This window comes from Bubalus bubalis, chromosome 1, assembly GCF_019923935.1.
Source record: "Bubalus bubalis isolate 160015118507 breed Murrah chromosome 1, NDDB_SH_1, whole genome shotgun sequence".
Lineage (NCBI taxonomy): Eukaryota > Metazoa > Chordata > Mammalia > Artiodactyla > Bovidae > Bubalus > Bubalus bubalis.
In genome coordinates, this window is record NC_059157.1 from 127,593,363 (window position 1) to 127,615,848 (window position 22,486).

The 22,486-nt window shown below is 38.1% G+C and overlaps 1 protein-coding gene across 11 annotated transcripts in view; it reads right to left on the reverse strand.

Moving 5' to 3' along the window:
• VPS8 (VPS8 subunit of CORVET complex) overlaps window positions 1–22,486 on the reverse strand; it is a 302,528-nt gene that overhangs the window by 76,884 nt on the left and 203,158 nt on the right. For all 11 annotated transcript variants that reach the window (XM_025287194.3, XM_025287196.3, XM_025287177.3 and 8 more), the window contains 5 exons: window positions 19,538–19,641; window positions 14,065–14,146; window positions 13,670–13,752; window positions 5,946–6,026; window positions 1,365–1,534 (listed from right to left, as the gene is read on the reverse strand). In XM_025287194.3, coding sequence (XP_025142979.3) covers window positions 1,365–1,534; window positions 5,946–6,026; window positions 13,670–13,752; window positions 14,065–14,146; window positions 19,538–19,641 — 520 coding nt within the window. The remainder of the gene's footprint in view (window positions 1–1,364; window positions 1,535–5,945; window positions 6,027–13,669; window positions 13,753–14,064; window positions 14,147–19,537; window positions 19,642–22,486) is intronic.

Sequence of the window (22,486 nt, forward strand, 5' to 3'; positions counted from 1 at the left end):
CCCCCACAGACACTCTACATCTCATTTAACATGCTTTTTCCCCCCCCTGTTATTTACTATCTGGCATTTCACTTGTCTATCTCTTTCACTAGAGTGTAAACTCTGAGAGCAAAACCTTTGTTTTGTTCATCTGGTACTCTATCCCTTCTAACAGTACCTGACATATAATATGCTTGATAAATAGTTGTTGAATGAATGGGCTCTTTATGTGATAAGAAATACTTTCCCTTCTAATCACCAAATCTACCAATCTTTATCTGTAAAAACAGAAGCTAACACTTATACAGTGCTTACTGTATGTCAGTACGGTTTTAAGTGTCTTATGTAAATTATCTCATTTAATCTTCACAAAAACTCTTAGCAAGTAGGTACCATTATTATCCCTCTTTACACATAAACAAACTAAGATGTAAAGAGATGAAATGATTTGTCAAAGTCTAATAGCTAGGAGAAGGAAATGGCAACCCACTCCAGTAGTACTCTTGCCTGGAAAATTCCATGAATGGAGGAGCCTGGTAGGCTACAGTCCATGGGGTCGCAAAGAGTTGGACATGACTGAGCAACTTCACTGGAATAGCTAGGAAGTGGAAGAGGAAAGGTTTGAACTCAAGGTTTAAAGCCTGGCTCTAGAGTCCATCTTACACTGCCTCTATCTGTACATTCTGGATGAGCTGTTTCCTCCTGAGATCAAACCTTCTACTTTTGCACTAGACTTCTTCTCTCTTTGCACTGTGGCTTTAAATATCATTTACATGCTGATGATTTCTAAATTTATATTTCCAGGACATATCTCTGACTAGAATAGCTGTCTACCTGACATTCCTACTTAAATGTTTAAAAGGCATCTCAAACCTAACATCTCCAAGACAAAACTCTTGATTTCCCCAGGTCCTCATGCCTGTTCCTTCTTATTTTAGAGGACAGTACCACATTCATTCAGTAGCTTGAGCTTAAGATGTTTTTGCCTGTCACTTCACATCAGCAAGTTAGCTCTTCTCTTAAAATATATTCCTAACCTTCACTCCTACCACTCTCATTCTGCGCAAATGTCACTTTCTTAGACATGTTTTTCCTCATTATGGTATCTTAAAATAGCATTCTCACCCTGAACACTTTTTCCCATCCCCTTACCCTGTGTGTTATTTCTCTCCATAGCTCTCATTGCCTGTATTTATTTGTGACCTGACCACTCTAATACTCTTTCCCCCTGATCCCTATGCAGAATATAAGATCTATAAGAACAGGAACTCTGCCTTGTTTTGTTCACTGCCAGAATGGCGGACTGGGGCTGTGTGTCTACATGTGCTCCTGCCTGGCAATACATGTACACACTCATATGTACTACATTTCCTTCCCTCTCTTACCTAAAGACAATAATTTCATCAGCCATTTCTTGGCGTCTCTTGTACTGCTGCAAACAAATAGAGCAGTAATCCTGCTTGGGATTCAGTCCTCTGGTAACTGAAGCTCTCAGGTTACATAATGACCAATGGAGATCTTGGTTTAGAAGGCTAGTTGTCGTTTCCAGCAGGGTCTATGAATGACAAAAATAAAAAGAAATCAACAAAAAGTTGTTTATAAAGTGAGAGACAGAGGGGATGAGTGGAGAATTGCACTTGTTTCATTTTCAACCACAGCTGAATTGGAATATACTACAAAGGCATAAAATCGATCAAATAAACACCAAAGCACCTCAGACTTAACTGATTAACTTCAATGTACAAGTACTGATAAGTACTACATCAAGAGTCTCAAAATAATTATTAAAAGGCTGTCACTAGTTACTATGAAGAAATGAGTGCTCTGCCATCATTGTGGCTTAATTCGGTACTTTTCAGATGACCGGATTAACCCAAAGCTACTTATTTATTAACACTCATATAATAAGCTCTCTTTGAATTGCTCAAAGTTCTAACAAATTGTTAAAAAATACTCTGATTTTTTAAAGAGAAACTGTATCCACAGCAATATACCACATTAACTTTTCACTGGAAAAACTAATGGTCATTACTCATTTTTCATCTCCCTTGGGCAAGAGATCACATTTTCCAATCAGCACTTAAAAGCCATTTGAATCTACTCAAGACTGTGACATCTGTCATTAAGTCACACAAAGATATTTCACAGCTATTACGTTATGTCATTTAAGGTTCCCTATATTTGGAAAGTATTGTTTCCTTCAGTTCAGTTCAGTTCAGTCGCTCAGTCGTGTCCGACTCTTTGCAACCCATGAATTGCAGCACGCCAGGCCTCCCTGTCCATCACCAACTCCCGGAGTTCACTCAAACTCACATTCATCAACTCGGTGATGCCATCCAGCCATCTCATCCTCTGTCGTCCCCTTCTCCTCCTGCCCCCAATCCCTCCCAGCATCAGAGTCTTTTCCAATGAGTCAACTCTTCACATGAGGTGGCCAAAGTACTGGAATTTCAGCTTTAGCATCATTCCTTCCAAAGAAATCCCAGGGCTGATCTCCTTCAGAATGGACTGGTTGGATCTCCTTGCAGTCCAGGGGACTCTCAAGAGTCTTCTCCAACACCACAGTTCAAAAGCATCAATTCTTTGGCGCTCAGCTGTCTTCACAGTCCAACTCTCACATCCATACATGACTGCTGGAAAAACCATAGCCTTGACTAGACGGACCTTTGTTGGCAAAGTAATGTCTCTGCTTTTTAATATGCTATCTAGGTTGGTCAAAACTTTCCTTCCAAGGAGTAAGAGTCTTTTAATTTCATGGCTGCAGTCACCATCTGCAATGGTTTTGGAGCCCCCCAAAAACAAAGTCTGACACTGTTTCCACTGTTTTCCCATCTATTTCCCATGAGGTGATGGGACCAGATGCCATGATCTTCGTTTTCTGAATGTTGAGCTTTAAGCCAACTTTTTCACTCTCCACTTTCACTTTCATCAAGAGGCTTTTGAGTTCCTCTTCACTTTCGGTCATAAGGGTCGTGTCATCTGCATATCTGAGGTTATTGATATTTCTCCCGGCAATCTTGATTCCAGCTTGTGCTTCTTCCAGCCCAGCGTTTCTCATGATGTACTCTGCATATCAGTTAAATAAGCAGGATGACAGTATACAGCCTTGACGTACTCCTTTTCCTATTTGGAACAGTCTATTGTTCCATGTCCAGTTCTAACTGTTGCTTCCTGACCTGCATATAGGTTTCTCAAGAGGCAGGTCAGGTGGTCTGGTATTCCCATCTCTTTCAGAATTTCCCACAGTTTATTGTGATCCACACAGTCAAAGGCTTTGGCATAGTCAATAAAGCAGAAATAGATGTTTTTCTGGAACTCTCTTGCTTTTTCCATGATCCAGCAGATGTTGGCAATTTGATCTCTGGTTCCTCTGCCTTTTCTAAAACCAGCTTGAACATCTGGAAGTTCACGGTTCACGTATTGCTGAAGCCTGGCTTGGAGAATTTTGAGCATTACTTTACTAGTGTGTGAGATGAGTGCAATTGTGCAGTAGTTTGAGCATTCTTTGGCATTGCCTTTCTTTGGGATTGGAATGAAAACTGACCTTTTCCAGTCCTGTGGCCACTGCTGAGTTTTCCAAATTTGCTGGCATATTGAGTGCAGCACTTTCACAGCATCATCTTTCAGGATTTGAAATAGCTCAACTGGAATTCCATCACCTCCACTAGCTTTGTTCGTAGCTTTGATGCTTTCTAAGGCCCACTTGACTTCACATTCCAGGATGTCTGGCTGTAGGTGAGTGATTACACCATCGTGATTATCTTGGTCATGAAGATCTTTTTTGTACAGTTCTTCTGTGTATTCTTGCCACCTCTTCTTAATATCTTCTGCTTCCGTTAGGTCCATACCATTTCTGTTCCTTACTACATCTAATTCTCAACATTCAGATATATCATTTTGATGTGCAGTTGGGTTCTTTTCTGTCAGTCCCTAAGGGGAAGATATACTGTCCATCCTCCTTGCTACACAGTCTTGTCCTTAAACTTTATCTATAATGCAGAACTTTTTGTTCTAATGGTCTATTTTAATTCTTTTCAATCAACTCCATCTTTTCTTCCTCTTCCAAAGTTTGTAAAAACTTTCAGTTTTGCATTCAGCTTTCTTTTGCCATCCCGGACTCTGTGCCTGAAGGGGGATCACCTTCCTTGCACTATGCTTACTTAACAAAACTGCAGTTCTTACAACACCCTAAGAAAAGCTGTGTCACTCAATTTCTTTCTTTTTCTTCTATTAAAAAAGCAGACATTGTATCTAACATGTCTAAATGGCACTTTTCCTTGGTGGCTTCATGAGTCACTTTGAAGTACATGAAGAAAAATTTGTACACTAAGCTGGCTCTTACTGAGAATTAATGCCACAGACAGTTTCAGGTTAAGGGAAGAAATATCCGCTGGATCATGGAAAAAGCAAGAGAGTTCCAGAAAAACATCTATTTCTGCTTTATTGACTATGCCAAAGCCTTTGACTGTGTGGATCACAAGAAACTGTGGAAAATTCTGAAAGAGATGGGAATACCAGACCACCTGACTTGCCTCTTGAGAAACCTATATGCAGGTCAGGAAGCAACAGTTAGAACTGGACATGGAACAACAGACTGGTTCCAAATACGAAAAGGAGTACATCAAGGCTGTATATTGTCACCTTGCTTACTTAACCTATGTGCAGAGTACATCATGAGAAACGCTGGGCTGGAAGAAGCACAAGCTGGAATCAAGATTGCCGGGAGAAATATCAATAACCTCAGATATGCAGATGACACGACCCTTATGACCGAAAGTGAAGAGGAACTCAAAAGCCTCTTGATGAAAGTGAAAGTGGAGAGTGAAAAAGTTGGCTTAAAGCTCAATATTCAGAAAACGAAGATCATGGCATCTGGTCCCATCACCTCATGGGAAATAGATGGGGAAACAGTGGAAACAGGGTCAGACTTTATTTTTGGGGGCTCCAAAATCACTGCAAATGGGGACTACAGCCATGAAATTAAAAGGTGCTTACTCCTTGGAAGGAAACTTATGACCAACCTAGATAGCATATTCAAAAGCAGAGACATTACTTTGCCAACAAAGGTCCGTCTAGTCAAGGCTATGGTTTTTCCAGCAGTCATGTATGGATGTGAGAGTTGGACTGTGAAGACAGCTGAGCGCCGAAGAATTGATGCTTTTGAACTGTGGTGTTGGAGAAGACTCTTGAGAGTCCCTTGGACTGCAAGGAGATCCAACCAGTCCATTCTAAAGGAGATCAGTCCTGGGTGTTCACTGGAAGGACTGATGCTAAAGCTGAAACTCGAATACTTTGGCCACCTCATGTGAAGAGTTGACTCACTGGAAAAGACCCTGGTGCTTGGAGGGATTGGGGGCAGGAGGAGAAGGGGACAACAGAGGATGAGATGGCTGGATGGCATCACCGACTTGATGGACGAGAGTCTGAGTAAACCGGAGTAAACTCCGGGAGTTGGTGATGGACAGGGAGGCCTGGCGTGCTGCAATTCATGGGGTCACAAAGAGTGGGACATGACTGAGCGACTGAACTGAACTGAATGACCATTTCTGGTTACTGGTGATTAACTGTTTCAGAATGTTTAAAAGAACACTAATTTTATTCTGCAATTTTTCTATACTCATGCTGACCCTCCCTTTTTTGAGTTATACCTTTATATTCCATTATTTTCAAGAAAGTTTCTTATATTTTTCATTTGGAAAACAAGATATATGTCCCACCGCCCATGAATCAAAAGAGTAAAATAAATTCAAAAGCTGCAATTACACATTCCAGAATATATGTGTATATGTATACAAAATATAAATTAATTAAGGTCTAGAGAAATTTTAAAATTAGAAAGTCATACACTTCAATCTTTCAAACTTGCACTAAACAGATGGTAATTTCTAAAGAAAAGTATAGGTGCAAAGAGAAAAGAATAGCTTCTTTCTACCTTAGAATGGGCTTAGAAATAGAAAGTAGCTTACCTGTTCATAGTTAAAGGTATCCAACATTCCCAAAATAAGGCCCTGGATTTCTCCAAGTTTTCCTTTTCCATAAACTGGGTCCTAATTAGAAAAAAGTTGCTAAAGATTATAATTCCATTCTTGTTATTTTAAATGTATTTAAAAATATAAGTTATCTGATAAAGTCAAATACTCTTAAGTATTTGTCAATAGTCACAAAATACTTATTCTTCTATGAGCCTTTCTACTGGAAATGCACACTGGTCTCAGGTCATCAAAGCATTTTGGAAAAGTAAATAACATTTAAATGATCCAGGTCTCTTGCTTAACAACCATAAATTTCACTCTGAGTTTCTGCAGCAAGCCTCCTTTCCTTCTTATTAAACATCACCTATCATTTTTGGGGGCTTCCCTGGTAGCTCAGATGGTAAAGAATCTGCCTGCAATGCAGGAGACCCAGGTTCAATCTCTGGTCAGGAAGATCCCCTGGAGAAGGAAATGGGAACCCACTCCAGTATTTTTGTCAGGAAAACCCCATGAACAGAGGAGCCTGGCGCGCTGTAGTCCATGAGGTCACAAAGAGTCGGACATGACTGAGCAACTAATAGACACACATCCCTTTTCGAGCTCTTATTTATCTGCTACATTAAAACCAAAGTACTCAAGAACACTCAGAATCTGTTCAACTCCTCCTGTGACCCACATCTGGCCACCATCTGGTCCAAACCAAGTCACGCCAGTTTAGGAGATCAGTTTCTGAATCTAAGCAACTTGCAGTTTTTCAAAGTTTTTTTTTAATCAAATCACTACTGATAAACAACATATACTTAGACAATGTTCCTTCCATTGCTTTTCATATGAGGTATGCCAAATAGTTTATCATAGACAATTTGAAAAACACTGTTGTGTACAAAAATAAAAGTGAACTGAAATCTAACCACCCCAATAGAAACACTTTTGATTTTTTGAGGTATATTCTTCCAGTCTTATTTCTGGGGAAGGAGAAAGAAGGATGTATTTTGGGGGGCATTTCACATAATACATTTACTTTTTTTTACTTAATAGTATGTTGTGAGCAGTTTCCCATATCATCAAATAATAGGAACAGTTACAGGGTATGAAACATGTGAAGATGGTATGTGTTATTCAACCATTCTCTGTGGTTGGGGATTTAGGTTTCTCTCCCCATAGTCCACCTTGAGGTCCCATCCCTATTATCAAATGCTGGTGGCTGTAAATTTTGGTCTTGGTCTCTGAGTCTTTCTTAGGGGGAGATTTCAAGAAAGAAAAATGACATACAAACTAATAAACTAAATAATAAACTAATATTTGCTAGATAAAAGTAACAAATATGAGTAACTAAATGATAAACTAATGTTTGCTGGGAGGTATGGGGAACACTTCTGGTTACTTATTAAGGAGTTGCTAAGTCACTTCAGTCATGTCCGACTCTGTGCGACCCCATAGACAGCAGCCCACCAGGCTTCCCCATCCCTGGGATTCTCCACGCAAGAACACTGGAGTGGGTTGCCATTTCCTTCTCCAATGCATGAAAGGGAAAAGTAAAAGTGAAGTCGCTCAGTCGTATCCGACTCTTAGCGACCCCATGGACTGCAGCCTACCAGGCTCCTCCACCCATGGGATTTTCCAGGCAAGAGTACTGGAGTGGGGTGCCATTGCCTTCTCCATATTAAGGAGTAGGGGTTATTAAAATCTTGGTATAGTGAGTTCAGATGTTAAGAGGGAAAAAAAAAAAAAAAAAGACTGTGGACCAGGGAAAACTTAGGAGAAAGATATAGAAATGTGAGAAGAAACTATGCTTTCATGCACTTGTACAACATAATCTTAGGATTTGTTTTTTTTCTCTTCCATGCTCTGGTGATGGTTCCTGAAGACAGGACAGATGCAGTTTCTAACTCAGATCAGTGTTCAGTACTTTCAGCTGGTCAAGAGCAGCACCAGATTGTCTGCCATAGGTTCCTGGTCCTGATGCTGAGGTACTGCTGAAGAAACCATGTACTAATTAACAAGTTTACTTCATGTACTAATTAACAGGCTTACTTTGGGCTTGAACAGATCATTTAAACTTACTGGGGAAATCTGTCTCACTGAGACATCCGTGTACTAATTAACAAGTTTACTTTGGGCTTGAACAAATCACTTAAACTTACTGGGGAAATCTGTCTCACTAAGTTAAAGATACCTGTCCAACATGTGCAGAGCATCTGCAAAAGACAAAACAACAGACATCTGAGACTAGGTCTTTACTAGAACAACAACTCAGGCCATGTACGCATGAGACAATCTTTTAATTTTCTTTGCATAAAAACAGATCCATGTTAACACTTCTGAACTTATATCCAATTACACTTATGGTCAAGCTCTCAGTAAATACATTTACTTCTTTAGGTATCAATGGACACTATGTAATACTTTATTACAAAAACATTGTAACAGCTACTCTAACATGTCCACACATACATAATACAAGTATGTACTGTGCATGTGTGGACAGAAAAGCACACACTCCAGCACAGAAAAGCTCTGTCATTCACCTATGACAAGGGTGGTTTGGAGAACAGAGAGGTCTTGAAAAGGTTAAATGCTGGAAAAAGAAGAAACCTTTATAGGTTACGTCTATATTTATATCAGTACATTTCACTCTAATATGCATAATTTAAAAGCAAAATCATGAAAATAACCTCATGCTGGGACAACATATAAATTATAGAATGCAAAAGAGAGCTCAAGGCTTCTGGCACAGCACGCACACAATCTACTAGCTTTTCAAATTATTTTCCAAATATGTCAGCTAGATTCTTCAGCAATAAATAACTGCTGAGGTTTCTCTTTAACTTGTCCATAATCTACAAAAGAAGAGCACATTTAGGTACTTCACACAAACTTGTTTTTTAAAAAGCATGTTATAAAAAGATGTGATGACCACTTTTTTCCAGCATTTTCTTTCTTTTAAATTGAAGTAATAGTTGGTTTACAATATTGGGTTAGTTTCAGGCGTAAAGCATAGTGATTCAGTTATTTTTTCTGATTATATTCTACTATAGGTTATATGATATTGAATATAATTTCCCATGCCATATAGTAAATGCATGTTGTTTATCCATTTTACACACAGGAGTTTGAATCTGTTAAACCCATATTCCTAATTTGTTCCTCTCCCTGCCTCCTCCTTTTGGTAACCATAAACTTGTTTTTTTAATATCTGTGAGTCTGTTTCTGATTTGTATGTAGATTCATTTGTATTCTTTTTAGAATCCCATATATAAGTGATTGAAGAAGGAAATGGCAACCACTCCGGTATTCTTGCCTGGAAAATTCCATGGCAGGGGAGCCTGGTGGGCTACAGTGCATGGGGTCTCAAAGAGTTGGATACAACTGAGCAACTAACACTTTCACTTTTCATACAGGGAGGCCTGGTGTGCTGCAGTACATGGGGCTGGAAAGAGTTGGACATGACTTAGTGACTGAACAATAACAACAATACAGTATTTATTTCTGACTCACGTCACTAAGTATAATATTCTCTAGGTCCATCTATGTTCTTGCAAATAGCAATACCTCTATTGCTTTCTGATACTTATTATAGCATACATATGGGAAGCTGCTGTATAGCACAGGGAGCTCAGTCTGGTACTCTGTGATGATCTAGAGCGGTGGGATGGAGTGAACTGGGGTTGGAAGGAGGCTAAAGAGTGAGGGGATATATGTAAACATACAGCTGATTCACATTGTTGTACAGCAGAAACTAATACAACATTGTAAGCAATTATGCTCCAATAAAAATAAATTAAAAAAAATAAAATTGTTACTGATCAAGCATTACTTATTATTATTTATCAAGCATTACTTTAAAATATGAATAATGCCGAGAGTATAAATTATTTGTTTGTATTAATTCCCTTAGTAAAACAGTCATAAGCAGCTTTTCAGAAGCCAAAAATTACTTTTGCCATAGAGTGAAGATAAAAACAGGGAGTAAAGGCAGAATGTATATAACATAAATATGGTCCCTTAAAAATACTAACTTATCAAAATTGAAAGGGAAAAAAAGAATACTGACTTATCACCTAATGTTCATGAATGAAACCTGTACAATTAAGGTCCCCAGGAACATTTTGAATGAACGTTTAGGTCAGGAAGATCTTTGAGAACCTCTCATCATGTCAATATCTCTTCTAAGGGGCAATAAAAATAGGTAAACCCTCTGATACTTGAATGTTTCCTAGAACTCCATTTTGGCCTTAAGCCTTTTTACTAATTCCGTTCATGCTGAACTTCCTCTAGTTTCAAAGAACTCCCACTTCTGTGCTAATGACTTCCAAATCTTCCTTTCCATTTCTTACCTCTTCCTATGAAGTCTGGTCTTGTATCCCCCACTGCTCATTGTTAGCCAAACAAAACTGAAATCAGGGGCTTAGCTGGGTTCTTCTTGTGTTCTCCTACATCTAATCAGTCAAAAGGTCAATTAAATTCTGTTAGCTAAGCAAGTTCTGAATCCACTTCTCCTATCCATTCTATGTAACTCAATTAACAAACTTTGAGTACCTATTATGAATACATTCCGGGTATTTCTATGCCTTTAGTCTCAGTCTCGATCCCTTCCACTTTATCCTATATAATACAGACGGAGTGATCTTTCTAAAAAGAAACCTCATTCCATCAGTCCTCTGGTTAAAATCTTGTAATGACTATTTAGTGAATTTAAAATAAAAACCCAAGTCCCTTCCACAGTTTACAAAGCAATTAAGGACAGGGTCCCTGCCTCTCAAACTTCAGCTCTGTGACACAACTTTAATCTTGTCCTATGTTCCAAGCATACTTAAACATCTGCAACTCCTCAAACATAACAACCATGTTTCACCTCAGATTCTTTTATATATAGTTCACTCTGCTTAGAATAGTCCTTTTTTTTTTTTTTTAAACCACTGATTCCTTTAGGCTTTTTAAGATTCAGTTCAGACATCTACTCCTCCAGGAAATCTTTCCACAGTCTGTCTCACATATATACTTTCATTGGCACTCCTCTGGCCACAGAGGAGAAACCTAGCTCATTCTATCTTACTCAAAAAATATAATAATTGTAAAGGTGCTGGGGTGTTTAAGGATCCAAACAAAGGAATACAGGTAAGGCTTAAGAACCGCAATGAGGGATGCAGACACCAACAGGATTTTCTCTCCACACTCCTCTCCCAATGTCTTGAATCCTCTCCTCTCTTCTCTCTTCTCCATGTATCTTGTCTATTCTCCTCTTTGTGTGCCTGCTTCATTGTTCTTCTCTCTGAAGATTAACTTTATACTATTTCAGTCCATATGACAGAAAGGTAGTCACTGTCAGCTCCTGAACTTTTGTACCTTATATAATCCAGAGAACTGCAGAGAAACTCTTCACCTTTTCAATTCAGTTCCAAAATTTCCTGAAGAGGATACTGGTTGGCCCCTCTTGGCCAGCTGCCCACTCCGAGTCAATCAGGTAGAGTCAAGGGGCAGAGTCATGCTTTCACATGGCTGTTCCACTATTATCACGTGGACTGAAAGTGTACAGACATAGAAGTAGCAATTACCCTACCTGGGGTTCAGAGCATGTAATCCTTAAGGTGGCCAATATGACCTGCTCTTTAGAGCCCTATGAATTCTTATATCAGATATTTTCTTGTCTACCCACAGGTCTTTTAAGGCAAGAACTGTGCCTTTTTTCCATCCAGATAATTAACCAAACTGGGTAACATATAAACCAATTAATAACTAACTCCTCAAAACAAACCAGTGAAAGTCGCTCAGTTGTGTCTGACTCTGAGATCTCATGGACTGTATAGTGCATGCAATTCTCCAGGCCAGAATACTGGAGTGGGTAGCCATTCCCTTCTCCAGGAGATCTTCCCAAACCAGGGAATCTTCCCAACCCAGGGATCGAACCCAGATCAAACCCACTGCAGGCAGATTCTTTACCATCTGAACCACCAGGGAAGCCACTAGATTTATAAGATTAGAGTGCCACAAAACACCAGGGACTGAATGAAGCAAATGAAGGAGCTTACATGATATAGTAGGAGACCATGTATATTAAGAGATCAGAGACTTTGGTGGTAGTCTGGATGTTGCCTCTAATGGTGGATCAGGTACTTAACCTTCTATACTATAGTTTCCTCCTTCATCAACAGAAATTTTTATAGTAGCCCCACCTACTTGAAGAGATTCTTGTGAGCTTCAAAAACAGTATCTGTGAAAGCAACTTGAAAAAATAAAAATCTCTATACAAACATAAGAGTTATGTGAAAATAGGAATTTAACAATCAGCATACCCTCTTGATTAGTGTGAGTTAACCACTGATGGTGGAAATAATAAGACTACAACTAAAATGAATACCAGTATAACACAAAAATAAAGATTTTCAAATATCAAAAGCCTTCAAGGATACGAGTCTCGAAATACACTATTTAAAAAAAATTATATGCATTTGCTGAAAGAAAAAATCAATTTTTATTTATTACAATTTATGTATTAAAATGTGATGAAAGCTCAACATAAAGATAAATGTGTATAATGAGAGGAAAGACACTTTTGGCTTTAGGATTTCATTTTTTTCTAATTTATTGATAAATTAAAGTACTCCTGCATTATAGAGATAGTTCATATATGACTAAAACCTTATGACAGATGTATTTTAGAATGGATATAAGAAAAGCTGTCTGTACCAAATTATTATTCAATTCATGATAAAGATCAAATGAAGTGATACATGTGAAGACACATTCTAAATGATAACATACAATGTGGTGAGAGACTGTTGGATACAGCAGTCTTTATCAGCAAAGGCCCAGCTGCTTCATACCAGATGGGAAAGAACTTGTAGAGTCTTAAAAGAGAGCTGAAAGCAACATTCTTGGTTGGATAAAAATAATTTGAAAATTATGAAGATCAACAGCATCATATTACTGTTTTGCTTTGTTTTGGTGTGTCTGTATCCTGCTTCCCTGGTGGCTCAGATGGTAAAGAAGTTGCCTGCATTGTGGTAGACCAGGGTTTGATCCCTGGGTTGGGAAAATTCCGTGGGGAAGGGAATGGCTACCCAGTCCAGTATTCTTGCCTGGAATTCCATGGACAGAGAGGAGCCTGGCGCGTTACAGTCCATGGGGTTGCAAAGAGCTGGGCACGACTGAGTGACTAACACTTTCACTTTTCACTTATCCTGTATAAAGTAAGGAAAGACAAAATGGATTCTAAGGATAATTCCTCCTGTTTCCCCAAGAATGTTCACAGATTTTTCTAAAAATATCTTAGCATATTTTTAGCATTCTCTTTTTGATGAAGTTGGAAAGGTTCAGGCCTTTTTGCTGAAGAGTAAGAGATAAGTTTTGGACAAAGTTTTAGGATGAATTAGAAAACCTAAGTAACAAGATTAAGAAATGTCCATATTAACAATTTTTATGTGGGGTTTTTTTTGCACTAAAAAGTGTAACCAGCTGGAAACAGGACACCAAAAAGAAGCTTATGTATCTGAATCCCAAGGTCACAGTGAACAACTGAAGGCTGCAAGGGTGTGCCAGGTAAACTGACATCTCTGGATGAGAGCTAAAGGATGAGAGTCACAGTCATGCCTTAGATATTATCTAATGCCAAAAATCAGCTGCATTGTGTTTGAGACCCGCTTAAACATTATTTATATATACATAACTAAAATATAAGTTAAAATTGATCAACACTGAATTTTACCCTTTCAACTCACCTGTAAGATTCGCTGCAGGATGGATGGAAGGGCAATAAATGCTGCCATACTGTTGAGAACTTGCATGGTCAAAGATTTCAGAGCTGTTGTAACAACATGTTAATATTAAGGTTAGTTTAAAATCAGAGTTTTAGGTTTTTCCTGTAAGTCAGGAATAAAGCTTCCTAGAAACTTAGCTAACCAAGGTCAGTTTGATATTTTAAAGCTACTGTTATTTAGACAAAGGATGTAACTGGTGCCTCAGAAAGAAGTGAACCTGAAAAATGAGATCAACATTACAATATGATTTCATTAAGGATAATAATAAAAATATGGTGTTTGGAGAAGGTATCTAAATGACTATTTCTAGCAGATAAAAATTGAGTGATGGTATAGATGGATGCTGATAAACTTACCTTCAGAGTGTGGATGAGGTGAAGCTGAACTAGACAGCTTCTGAGGGGCCATCATTGCCTCCAATAACGGAAACCAGAGTGCCTATAATGTCACAGAAAAGCAAAGAAAAACAAAAGTACTGTGTTGTTTTTAAGAATAACTAACATCAGCCTACTGTTTCATAGGCTGAAATGTACTTCTCATACACACTTGTTGGTAAAAATCAGGAAAAGATGGAAAACCTGATGAGGAAGAGACAATAAAAAGCAAAAACCATAACCACAACAGACACCTTTACCATGCACCTTGGGAAAATTAAGGAAGCTGAAGTTAAGTAAGTCTAGACCTTGGAACTGCAATCTTCTGTGTCTCAGGAGAGGGGAGGTTCAAAGGAGCCAGAGTAGAGCCTCCAGCTATTCTTAACTGTCTAAACAGACCTATGTAATGCAGAAGGGGACAGAGAACTACCTCACAACTACCCTCCTCCCATTTCTTGTCAGCTTGACATCAAGCAAGATAAATGAATACAATTATCTCAAGTTTTCTCCTGTGTCAAGCATTATTTTGTATTTCCTCAGTCATCATAAACTAAGAAGTCGAAGTTACCATTATTTCAATTAATATTCCCAACCACAGAATGAGGTTGGAAATTTATTTATGAGAAAATTAGTTTATGAGATAAATTAATAGATCTGTCATTTGTTCCTATTAGGTACTGTATTGAGTGTTTACATACAATTTTCATTTCAACTGGCAATTCAATCTCATGATAACCTAATACAGTAAGCATTACCTTTACTGGAGATAAGATAACTGAAGCTTAGAGAAGTTGAGTAATTTGCCAAAAGATTATACACTGCCATATGTGCATCATACGTATTCTTGCTAAGCCTTAGAGAAAATCTTCATCATCAAAAATCAAACTAATACATTTTAAAATTTCAAGCATATTTTCTTGTTGGGTAGAGATTTACAAAGCCCTCATTTAACCCGGAATCTTGGAAGAGACCTATTCCTGCAAACATCCAACAGGCATGAAGAAAAGTCAGCACTGACAGAGCAGGACAAGCATGGTTACTCAGGGAGCCCACTAAGGGGACAGGCTCACAATCCAGAGACTTTCCAACTGGGCAGCCTCCCACTGAAAGAGCTCTACAAGGAAGCCCTTATCTGCCCCTACTTGAGGTTTTCTAAGGCCAGGATTTTATGCTTTATTTTTTAAACAGTTTTTCTTCTAGTTTTTAAGATATTTGTTTTAACTATGTTGTATACTGACAATTCTTTATCGAAATTTTAATTTATTTTATCTAGTACTCATGAATTTTTAATCTTGTATTTTATTCTTAGATGGCTTTACTTAGCTTGTCTTTCAGTTGCCTATTTCCACTTGTTTTTAAACCACATCATTTCTTTCTGTCTTTTAATCTAACTGTATATGGTATACCTAAATTTTACCTTTTTGGTTTTTATAATATATTTAGAAATTTGATTTAAATTTGTCCTTATTTAATCCAGGAATTTTAGATGAATTACCTTTTTAAAGGTTACTTTATTCTTGATTTATAAATAGAAGACTGGGGAAGCATGGTTGTACAGGTAAGAGCCATGGGAAGTATTTATACCCTAAATAGAGGAACTTTTCATTTAAATCTCCATATTAACCAGAAATATATGGCAAATACCTTTTAAATATTTCATCTCTCTTGCTCTTTAAGGCTGGTTCTTAAAATTTTAACTTGGATAACTCTAAAAACTCACAGGCTAAAATAACCATTATGATAATGACAATCCTAACCCCTGAGAGCAACAAAACTGAACGTGAACTGTCATGTTACATAACCAACCACTTTCCTTTTCACGGAATTATGTGCATAACAAAGCCATATTTTTTATTATATGTAATCAATGGACACTGGGGCAGACAGACATACAAAGTAGGACAAGCACAGATTCCACCTGGAAAAGGATGGACAACCCAACTTCCCGCACTTGGACTTTAACTGAAGAGACTTTTGGGAAGAAACGGTACAGACAGTTCATTATCAAGCTTTTGGATACTTCCAATTTTCTAGTTAGTTTAGGGTCTGTGGCCAGAGCTCTAGTTCTCTCTCTCTCTCTCCAAAACAAAAACAAAAAGGAACAAAGGCAAACAACCATGAAGGTCCCCCAAACTTTATGTGTGATATTATATATAATTAGTTCAGCATTTTCACAAAAATAGTATTTGAATAAAAACTAACATTCAAATGTCTTCATTGTTGTTATGAAAGTTGCTCAAAAAAGAAGCAAAAACCAGTTGTCAGAGGGTGGGGGCAAATAGAGAGTGGTGTTGAGAGGTGCATGCATGTCTAAGAGAGGAAGACTCAGATACCAGCTCAGACACATTTTTGACAAAAAAAATACAGAATAAATTATCCTTTCACCACATCAAAGGAAGCCTTAGTTCTGTCTACGATTAAGAGATAAGAGTTCAAATATAATCAGAATAATCTCTCGAGTTCTGGAGGTATGAATTTAATATCTAATTCTGCCGTTAATATATGTGAATCTGGACATATTTCAGATTCAGTTCAGTTCAGTTGCTCAGTCGTGTCTGACCCCAGTCATGTTTGACTCTTTGCAGCATGCCAGGCCTCCCTGTCCATCACCAACTCCTGGAGTTTACTCAAACTCATGTCCACTGAGTTGGTGATGCCATCCGACTATCTCATCCTCTATTGTCCAATTCTCCTCCTGTCTTCAATCTTTCCCAGCATCAGGGTCTTTCAAATGAATCAGTTCTTTGCATCAGGTGGCCAAAGTATTGGAGCTTCAGCTTCAGCATCAGTCCTTCCAATGAATATTCAGGACTGATTTCCTTTAGGATGGATTGGTTGGCTCTCCTTGCAGTTCAAGGGACTCTCAAGAGTCTTCTCCAACACCACAGTTCAAAAGCATCAATTCCTCAGTGCTCAGCTTTCTTTACAGTCCAACTCTCACATCCATACATGACTACTGGAAAAACCATAGCTTTGACTAGATGGGCCTTTGTTGACAAAGTAATGTCTCTGCTTTTTAATATGCCGTCTAGGTTGGTCATAACTTTTCTTCCAAGGAGCAAGCATCTTTTAATTTCATGGCTGCAGTCACCATCTGGAGTGATTCTGGAGCCCCCCCAAAAATAAAGTCTCTCACTGTTTCCCCATCTATTTCCCATGAAGTGATGGGACCAGATGCCATGATCTTAGTTTTCTGAATGTTGAGCTTTAAGCCAACTTTTTCCCTCTCCTCTTTCATTTTCATCAAGAGGCTCTTTAGCTCTTCTTCACTTTCTGCCATAAGGGTGGTGTCATCTGCATATCTGAGGTTATTGATATTTCTTCCAGCAATCTTGATTTCAGCTTGTGCTTCATCCCCAGCATTTCTCATGATGTACTCTGCATAGAAGTTAAATAAGCAGGGTGACAATATAGGCCTTGACGTACTCCTTTCCCTATTTGGAACCAGTCTGTTGTTCCATGTCCAGTTCTAACTGTTGCTTCCTGACCTGCTCAAATTCTACTGTTAATATATGTGAATCTGGACATATCCTAATGGCTTTATTTATAAAACATAATTGTCATTTTTTATTAAACTTTCCATAAGAAGAAGGAAGAATATCAAGTAGGTATTAGGGAGGAGACAGAAAGTTTGAAAGATAAAATGTCTTAGTATTAAGTAATATATAAACACAGCTTTAACAATTTTACTTTTGTGTTTTTTTAATCAAAATATAACCATGTGCAATATAGACAGTTAGCCAAAAGATAAAATAAAAACTCACGAATGGAAGAATCATGGCAAAAAGGAATGGTGTAGGACTTCCCTGGTAGTGTAGTGGATAGGAACGAATCTACCTGTCACTGTGGGGGACAGAGTTTGATCCAGGAAGACCTCACATGCCACGGAGTGACTGGGCCCATGCGCCACAACTACGAGCCTGTGCTCCAGAGACTGTGAGCCCCAACTACTGAGTCCATGAGCTACAACTACTGAAGCCAGTGTGCTCTAGAGCCTATGCTCCACGACAAGAGAAGCTACTGCAATGAGAAGCCCGAGAAAAACAACAAAGAGTAGCCCCAACTCACTGCAACCTGAGAAAGCCTGCAACACAGCAATGAAGACCCAGTGCAGCCATTAATAAAAATATATAATTTTTTTTAAGTACTTTAAAAGAAAAATAAAAGGAACAGTGTAAAGCTTATAATCCATTTAAATAAAGATTCAAGACTAAGGGAACTGTGGATATAGAAAAGAATATTTTGTTAACCTCAATGAAGTAAAATAACATAATTAATAAAAATATAGAGGGAGAGAGAAGAGAGGCTGGAGCAAGCGTGTATGGGTTCACATAAACTTCCTTATTGGCTGCACATCATAGATACTATAAAAACTGAAATGTAATTATAAATGATAATTCCAATCTATTATAGTTCTCCAGATTTTTTAAACTTCAGACAGATTTATTAATAGATAGTATAGTAAAGAACTATTTATTTGAAATTCAGAAATTCCTCAGTTTTACACAGGCTTCCTAAATGAGATTAAATACTGCATTTTTAAAGAAAGCATTTTTGATTCAACTTTTCTAAAATTATGTAAACCTAGGCAGATGAAAAAAATATCTACAGTGATATTCACCAAATGATAATGATGGTTATTTTTGAGTGATATGATAGATACAGGATACTTTTTTAAAAATGTCCTTCTGTATAACTTTTTGTATTGCTGGATTACAAAAATAATGGGTATGCATCATTTCACTCAAAGTTTTTTAATAAAAAACCCACATCCATTATGTAAATGAGTTTGTTATACACAATTTATATTCTAAAGGGTGTTCAAAATTTATAACCTTAAGTGTCCCCCTGTGCCTGGCAAAGTAATAAAGCCAGTCTTTCCTTCTCCTCCTAACAGAAAAACAAACAAACAAACAGAACCACACTGATGATGGGGGTCCAGCCCCAGAGACTTAAATTTAATTGATCGTGGGTACAGTCTGGGAGTTTTCAAAGGTCCCCAGGTGACTTATGTGCAGCCAAGGTTGAGAAGTACTGTATGGTAGCCTTTTTGACCTTTTTCAGCTTTCTCTGTATCCCTTGAGGCTTTTCTTCCAGTTCTTCATACTCACTTTATCTCCAGGGAACAAAAGAGATGATAAATGGATGACACATCCATAGTACCACTACACAGAATACACAAAATCTCTGTCCAAAGAGAACAAGGACATCTAGTATTCACACACCTAAGTTTTGCAGCACAGTCAAATCTAAGAATATAAAGCTTTTTGTGAGAACAAAGCAGACAGGCCCTTCCCATAATAACTTTAGGAGTCATATACTCCTGGGAACACTGAATGGTGATTAAAATCCCGTTGCATAGAATTCAGGTAGCTGAGAGGGCAGTGGAAATAGAATTAATTTCTAGTTTCAGACTAGAACAGACTTTTAAAAGGCTTTGTAGTCATTCTCCTACCTCTCTCTGTTGTTGGTTCAAATTATGTGAATTTCTCTGGCAGAGGGCAATCGTCTCTACCATGGTCTCTTCAACATCCTTCAATGAGGGATCCTCTTTGGTATCTAGAGTCAGAAAAATTGTTAACATCACTCAAGGGTATAATACTGATAATCTCAAAGCTTCTGTAAAAAATGAAACATTCTTTTCTCTGCATATTTTTAGGTTTCAATGATATAATCATATGTAAGACCTGATACTGAGGTTTAGTAGATTAAAAAGCAGATAATCATTTGCAACAGCTTTCTATGTAAATGTTTGACGTTCCTAGGACATAGAAAGCACATCATATTAATACTTAGCATTGTAATGTACTTTAGCTATGGAAAAATCCCCAATTATTTGTTTGTGGATTTGTTAGTAGAAATATCTTTTACAGGTCTCCCTCTATTTCTTTAATGTACGTATTTCTTCAAGATACTATTTCAGGCACTTTTCTCTTCATTTCTTTTTCAATAACTTCAGCCACTCTTCTGGTTTTACCTCTTATGTCCTTGCTGATAACCTTCATATATACACTGCCAGCCCTTGTTCCTTTCATAATCTGCAGGCTGAATTCTCACCAGGCTCCAGGCACCCATTTCTACATGGGCGTCCGGCAATCTCTTTGAACTTTCCTATGTGCAAAACCTAGCCCAGTTCTCTCACTTCAAATATGCTCCAACCCCTTGCATTTCCAAACTAACAGAACCATGACCTTTAAGTCAACCAGTTTATAAATCTTCATCATCTTTAATGCTTTCATCCATACATTCAAATAAATAGTTTATTTTGTTAATTCCATATCCATGCTCCCATATATCCACGGCTTTTACCTGATGGAGCCTTTCATCACCTCGTTTGCACTATAGCTTAATTTTTGACTTCCAAATCTCGGCTTCCTCATTCCCTTTTATATTGCCACTACAGTTCTCTTACGGTTTCCCTGGTGGCTCAGTGGTAAAGAATTCGCCTGCCAATGCAGGAGACATGGGTTTGACTGGAGGTCAGGAAAAGCCTCCAGAGAAGGAAATGGCAACCCACTCCAGTATTCTTGCCTGGGAAATCCCAGAGGAGCCTGGCAGACTACCGTCCCTGAGGTTGCTGAAGAATCAGACATGACTGAGTGGCTAAACAACAGTAGTTCTCTTAAACACAAGTCCAAACATGAGTCTCTTCCATGAAAAACTAACTTTTACCAATAGAGTGTCAATAAACCTCTGCTCCTAAGTAAGCACAGTGAACGTCCTGGGGCATCGTCCCACCAGATTATTTCCCAAGGTCACTAGTCAGGCACTTTCATGTTCATGTTCTCTTCAACCCAGAAGCACCTTTCCTTTCCTTGCTTCTGTCTGTCAAATTCCTACTCATTATTCCAGTCATGATTACTTCCAAGGTTGCATCTTCCACAAAAGAAAAGCAGTTACAGACAGTTCCCCAATTGTGCACAAGCCTTTGTCACTCTCACTGCATCTCTACTACAGTATTTGACTCTACCTGCTTTGGAAGTTTTGTTTTTTTTTAACATATCTGTCTCCTTCAAGCGAGTTAGCTCTTTGGATGAGGACGATGTTTTAGCCATCTGTGTGTAACCCACAGGAACTAGCTCACTGTTGTGCAATTACCAAATCCTCCAAAATTCTTAAGCACACCGTCAAAACTGGAAGGCAGCTAGGCTTACTACTATACCACCAATGCACACTGTCAAAATGGAATCTGACAGTAGATGGTAGTTATGAGACTATTACTGAGAAATTTATCTTCATTGGAATTCAAAGCACTGGCTTCCCTAGACATATCACCTGCAAATCACTGTAGTGATTTAGGGAAACATTCTTATTTTTCCCATAATCTTTCATGTAGTGTCTGCAAAAATTATTTTCATAACAGAAAACTGAAAAAGAAAAATACTATAAATGCAACCAATCTAGCAGTCAAATTGAACCCTTACTGACAGCACAAAAACTGTAACTAAATGCTTAGTTGAACTACATAAAGACAAGTCATCTGTTTGTGGAAATTCTAAGAACAAATACTCTATGGGGAATTAGGGTAAAGATGTTTAGAGGACTGTGTGGGCCAAGGAATTCAAGAAATGTGTTAGTGAGTTAAAAAGGTAAAACAATCTAAAGATCACCTATCCAGTGATTCTCTGAACTCTGGGAGGACTATTTTGAAAATGTTAAGGAATAGGAAAATGAATAATCCAATTCAAAAGTGAGCAAAAGATCTGGACAGACATTTCGCCAGAGAAGATATAGAAAATGGGCAATTAAGTACAAGAAAAAAATGCTCAACATCACCAATCATTACACAAATGCAAATCAAAACCACAAGAGAGATGCTATCTCATACCCAATAGGGTGGCTACTACCAAGAAAACAGAAAATAACAAATGTTAGTTAATATGTGGAGAACTTGAAACTCTTGTGCATTGCTGGTGAGAGTGTAAAATGATATTGCCATTATGGAAAATGGCATGGTGTTTCCTCAAAAAATTAAAAACAGAACCACCATTTAGCTTAGCAATCCATATATCCAGCAATATATATCCAGAAGAAGGGAAAGCAAGGACTCAAAGAGATGTCTGTATACTCAGGTTCACAGCAGCACTGATCACAAGTCAAAAGGGAGAGGCAATCCAAGTGCCCGTAGATAGACGAATGGGAAAACAAAAGCAGCATATACATAAAACAAGAGCATTATTCAGCCTTAGAAATGAGTGAAATTCTGCATGTGCTACAACACAGACAAATCTTGAAGACATTATGCTAAGTGTAATAAGCTAGACACAAAAGAACAATTACTACTTGATTCTACTTATATGAGATACCTAACCCAGAGTAACCAAATTCATCAAGTCAGAAAGCAGAATGGTGGTTACCAGGGGCTGAGTGGGGAGGAGGGAATAAGGAGTAACTGATGGGCACG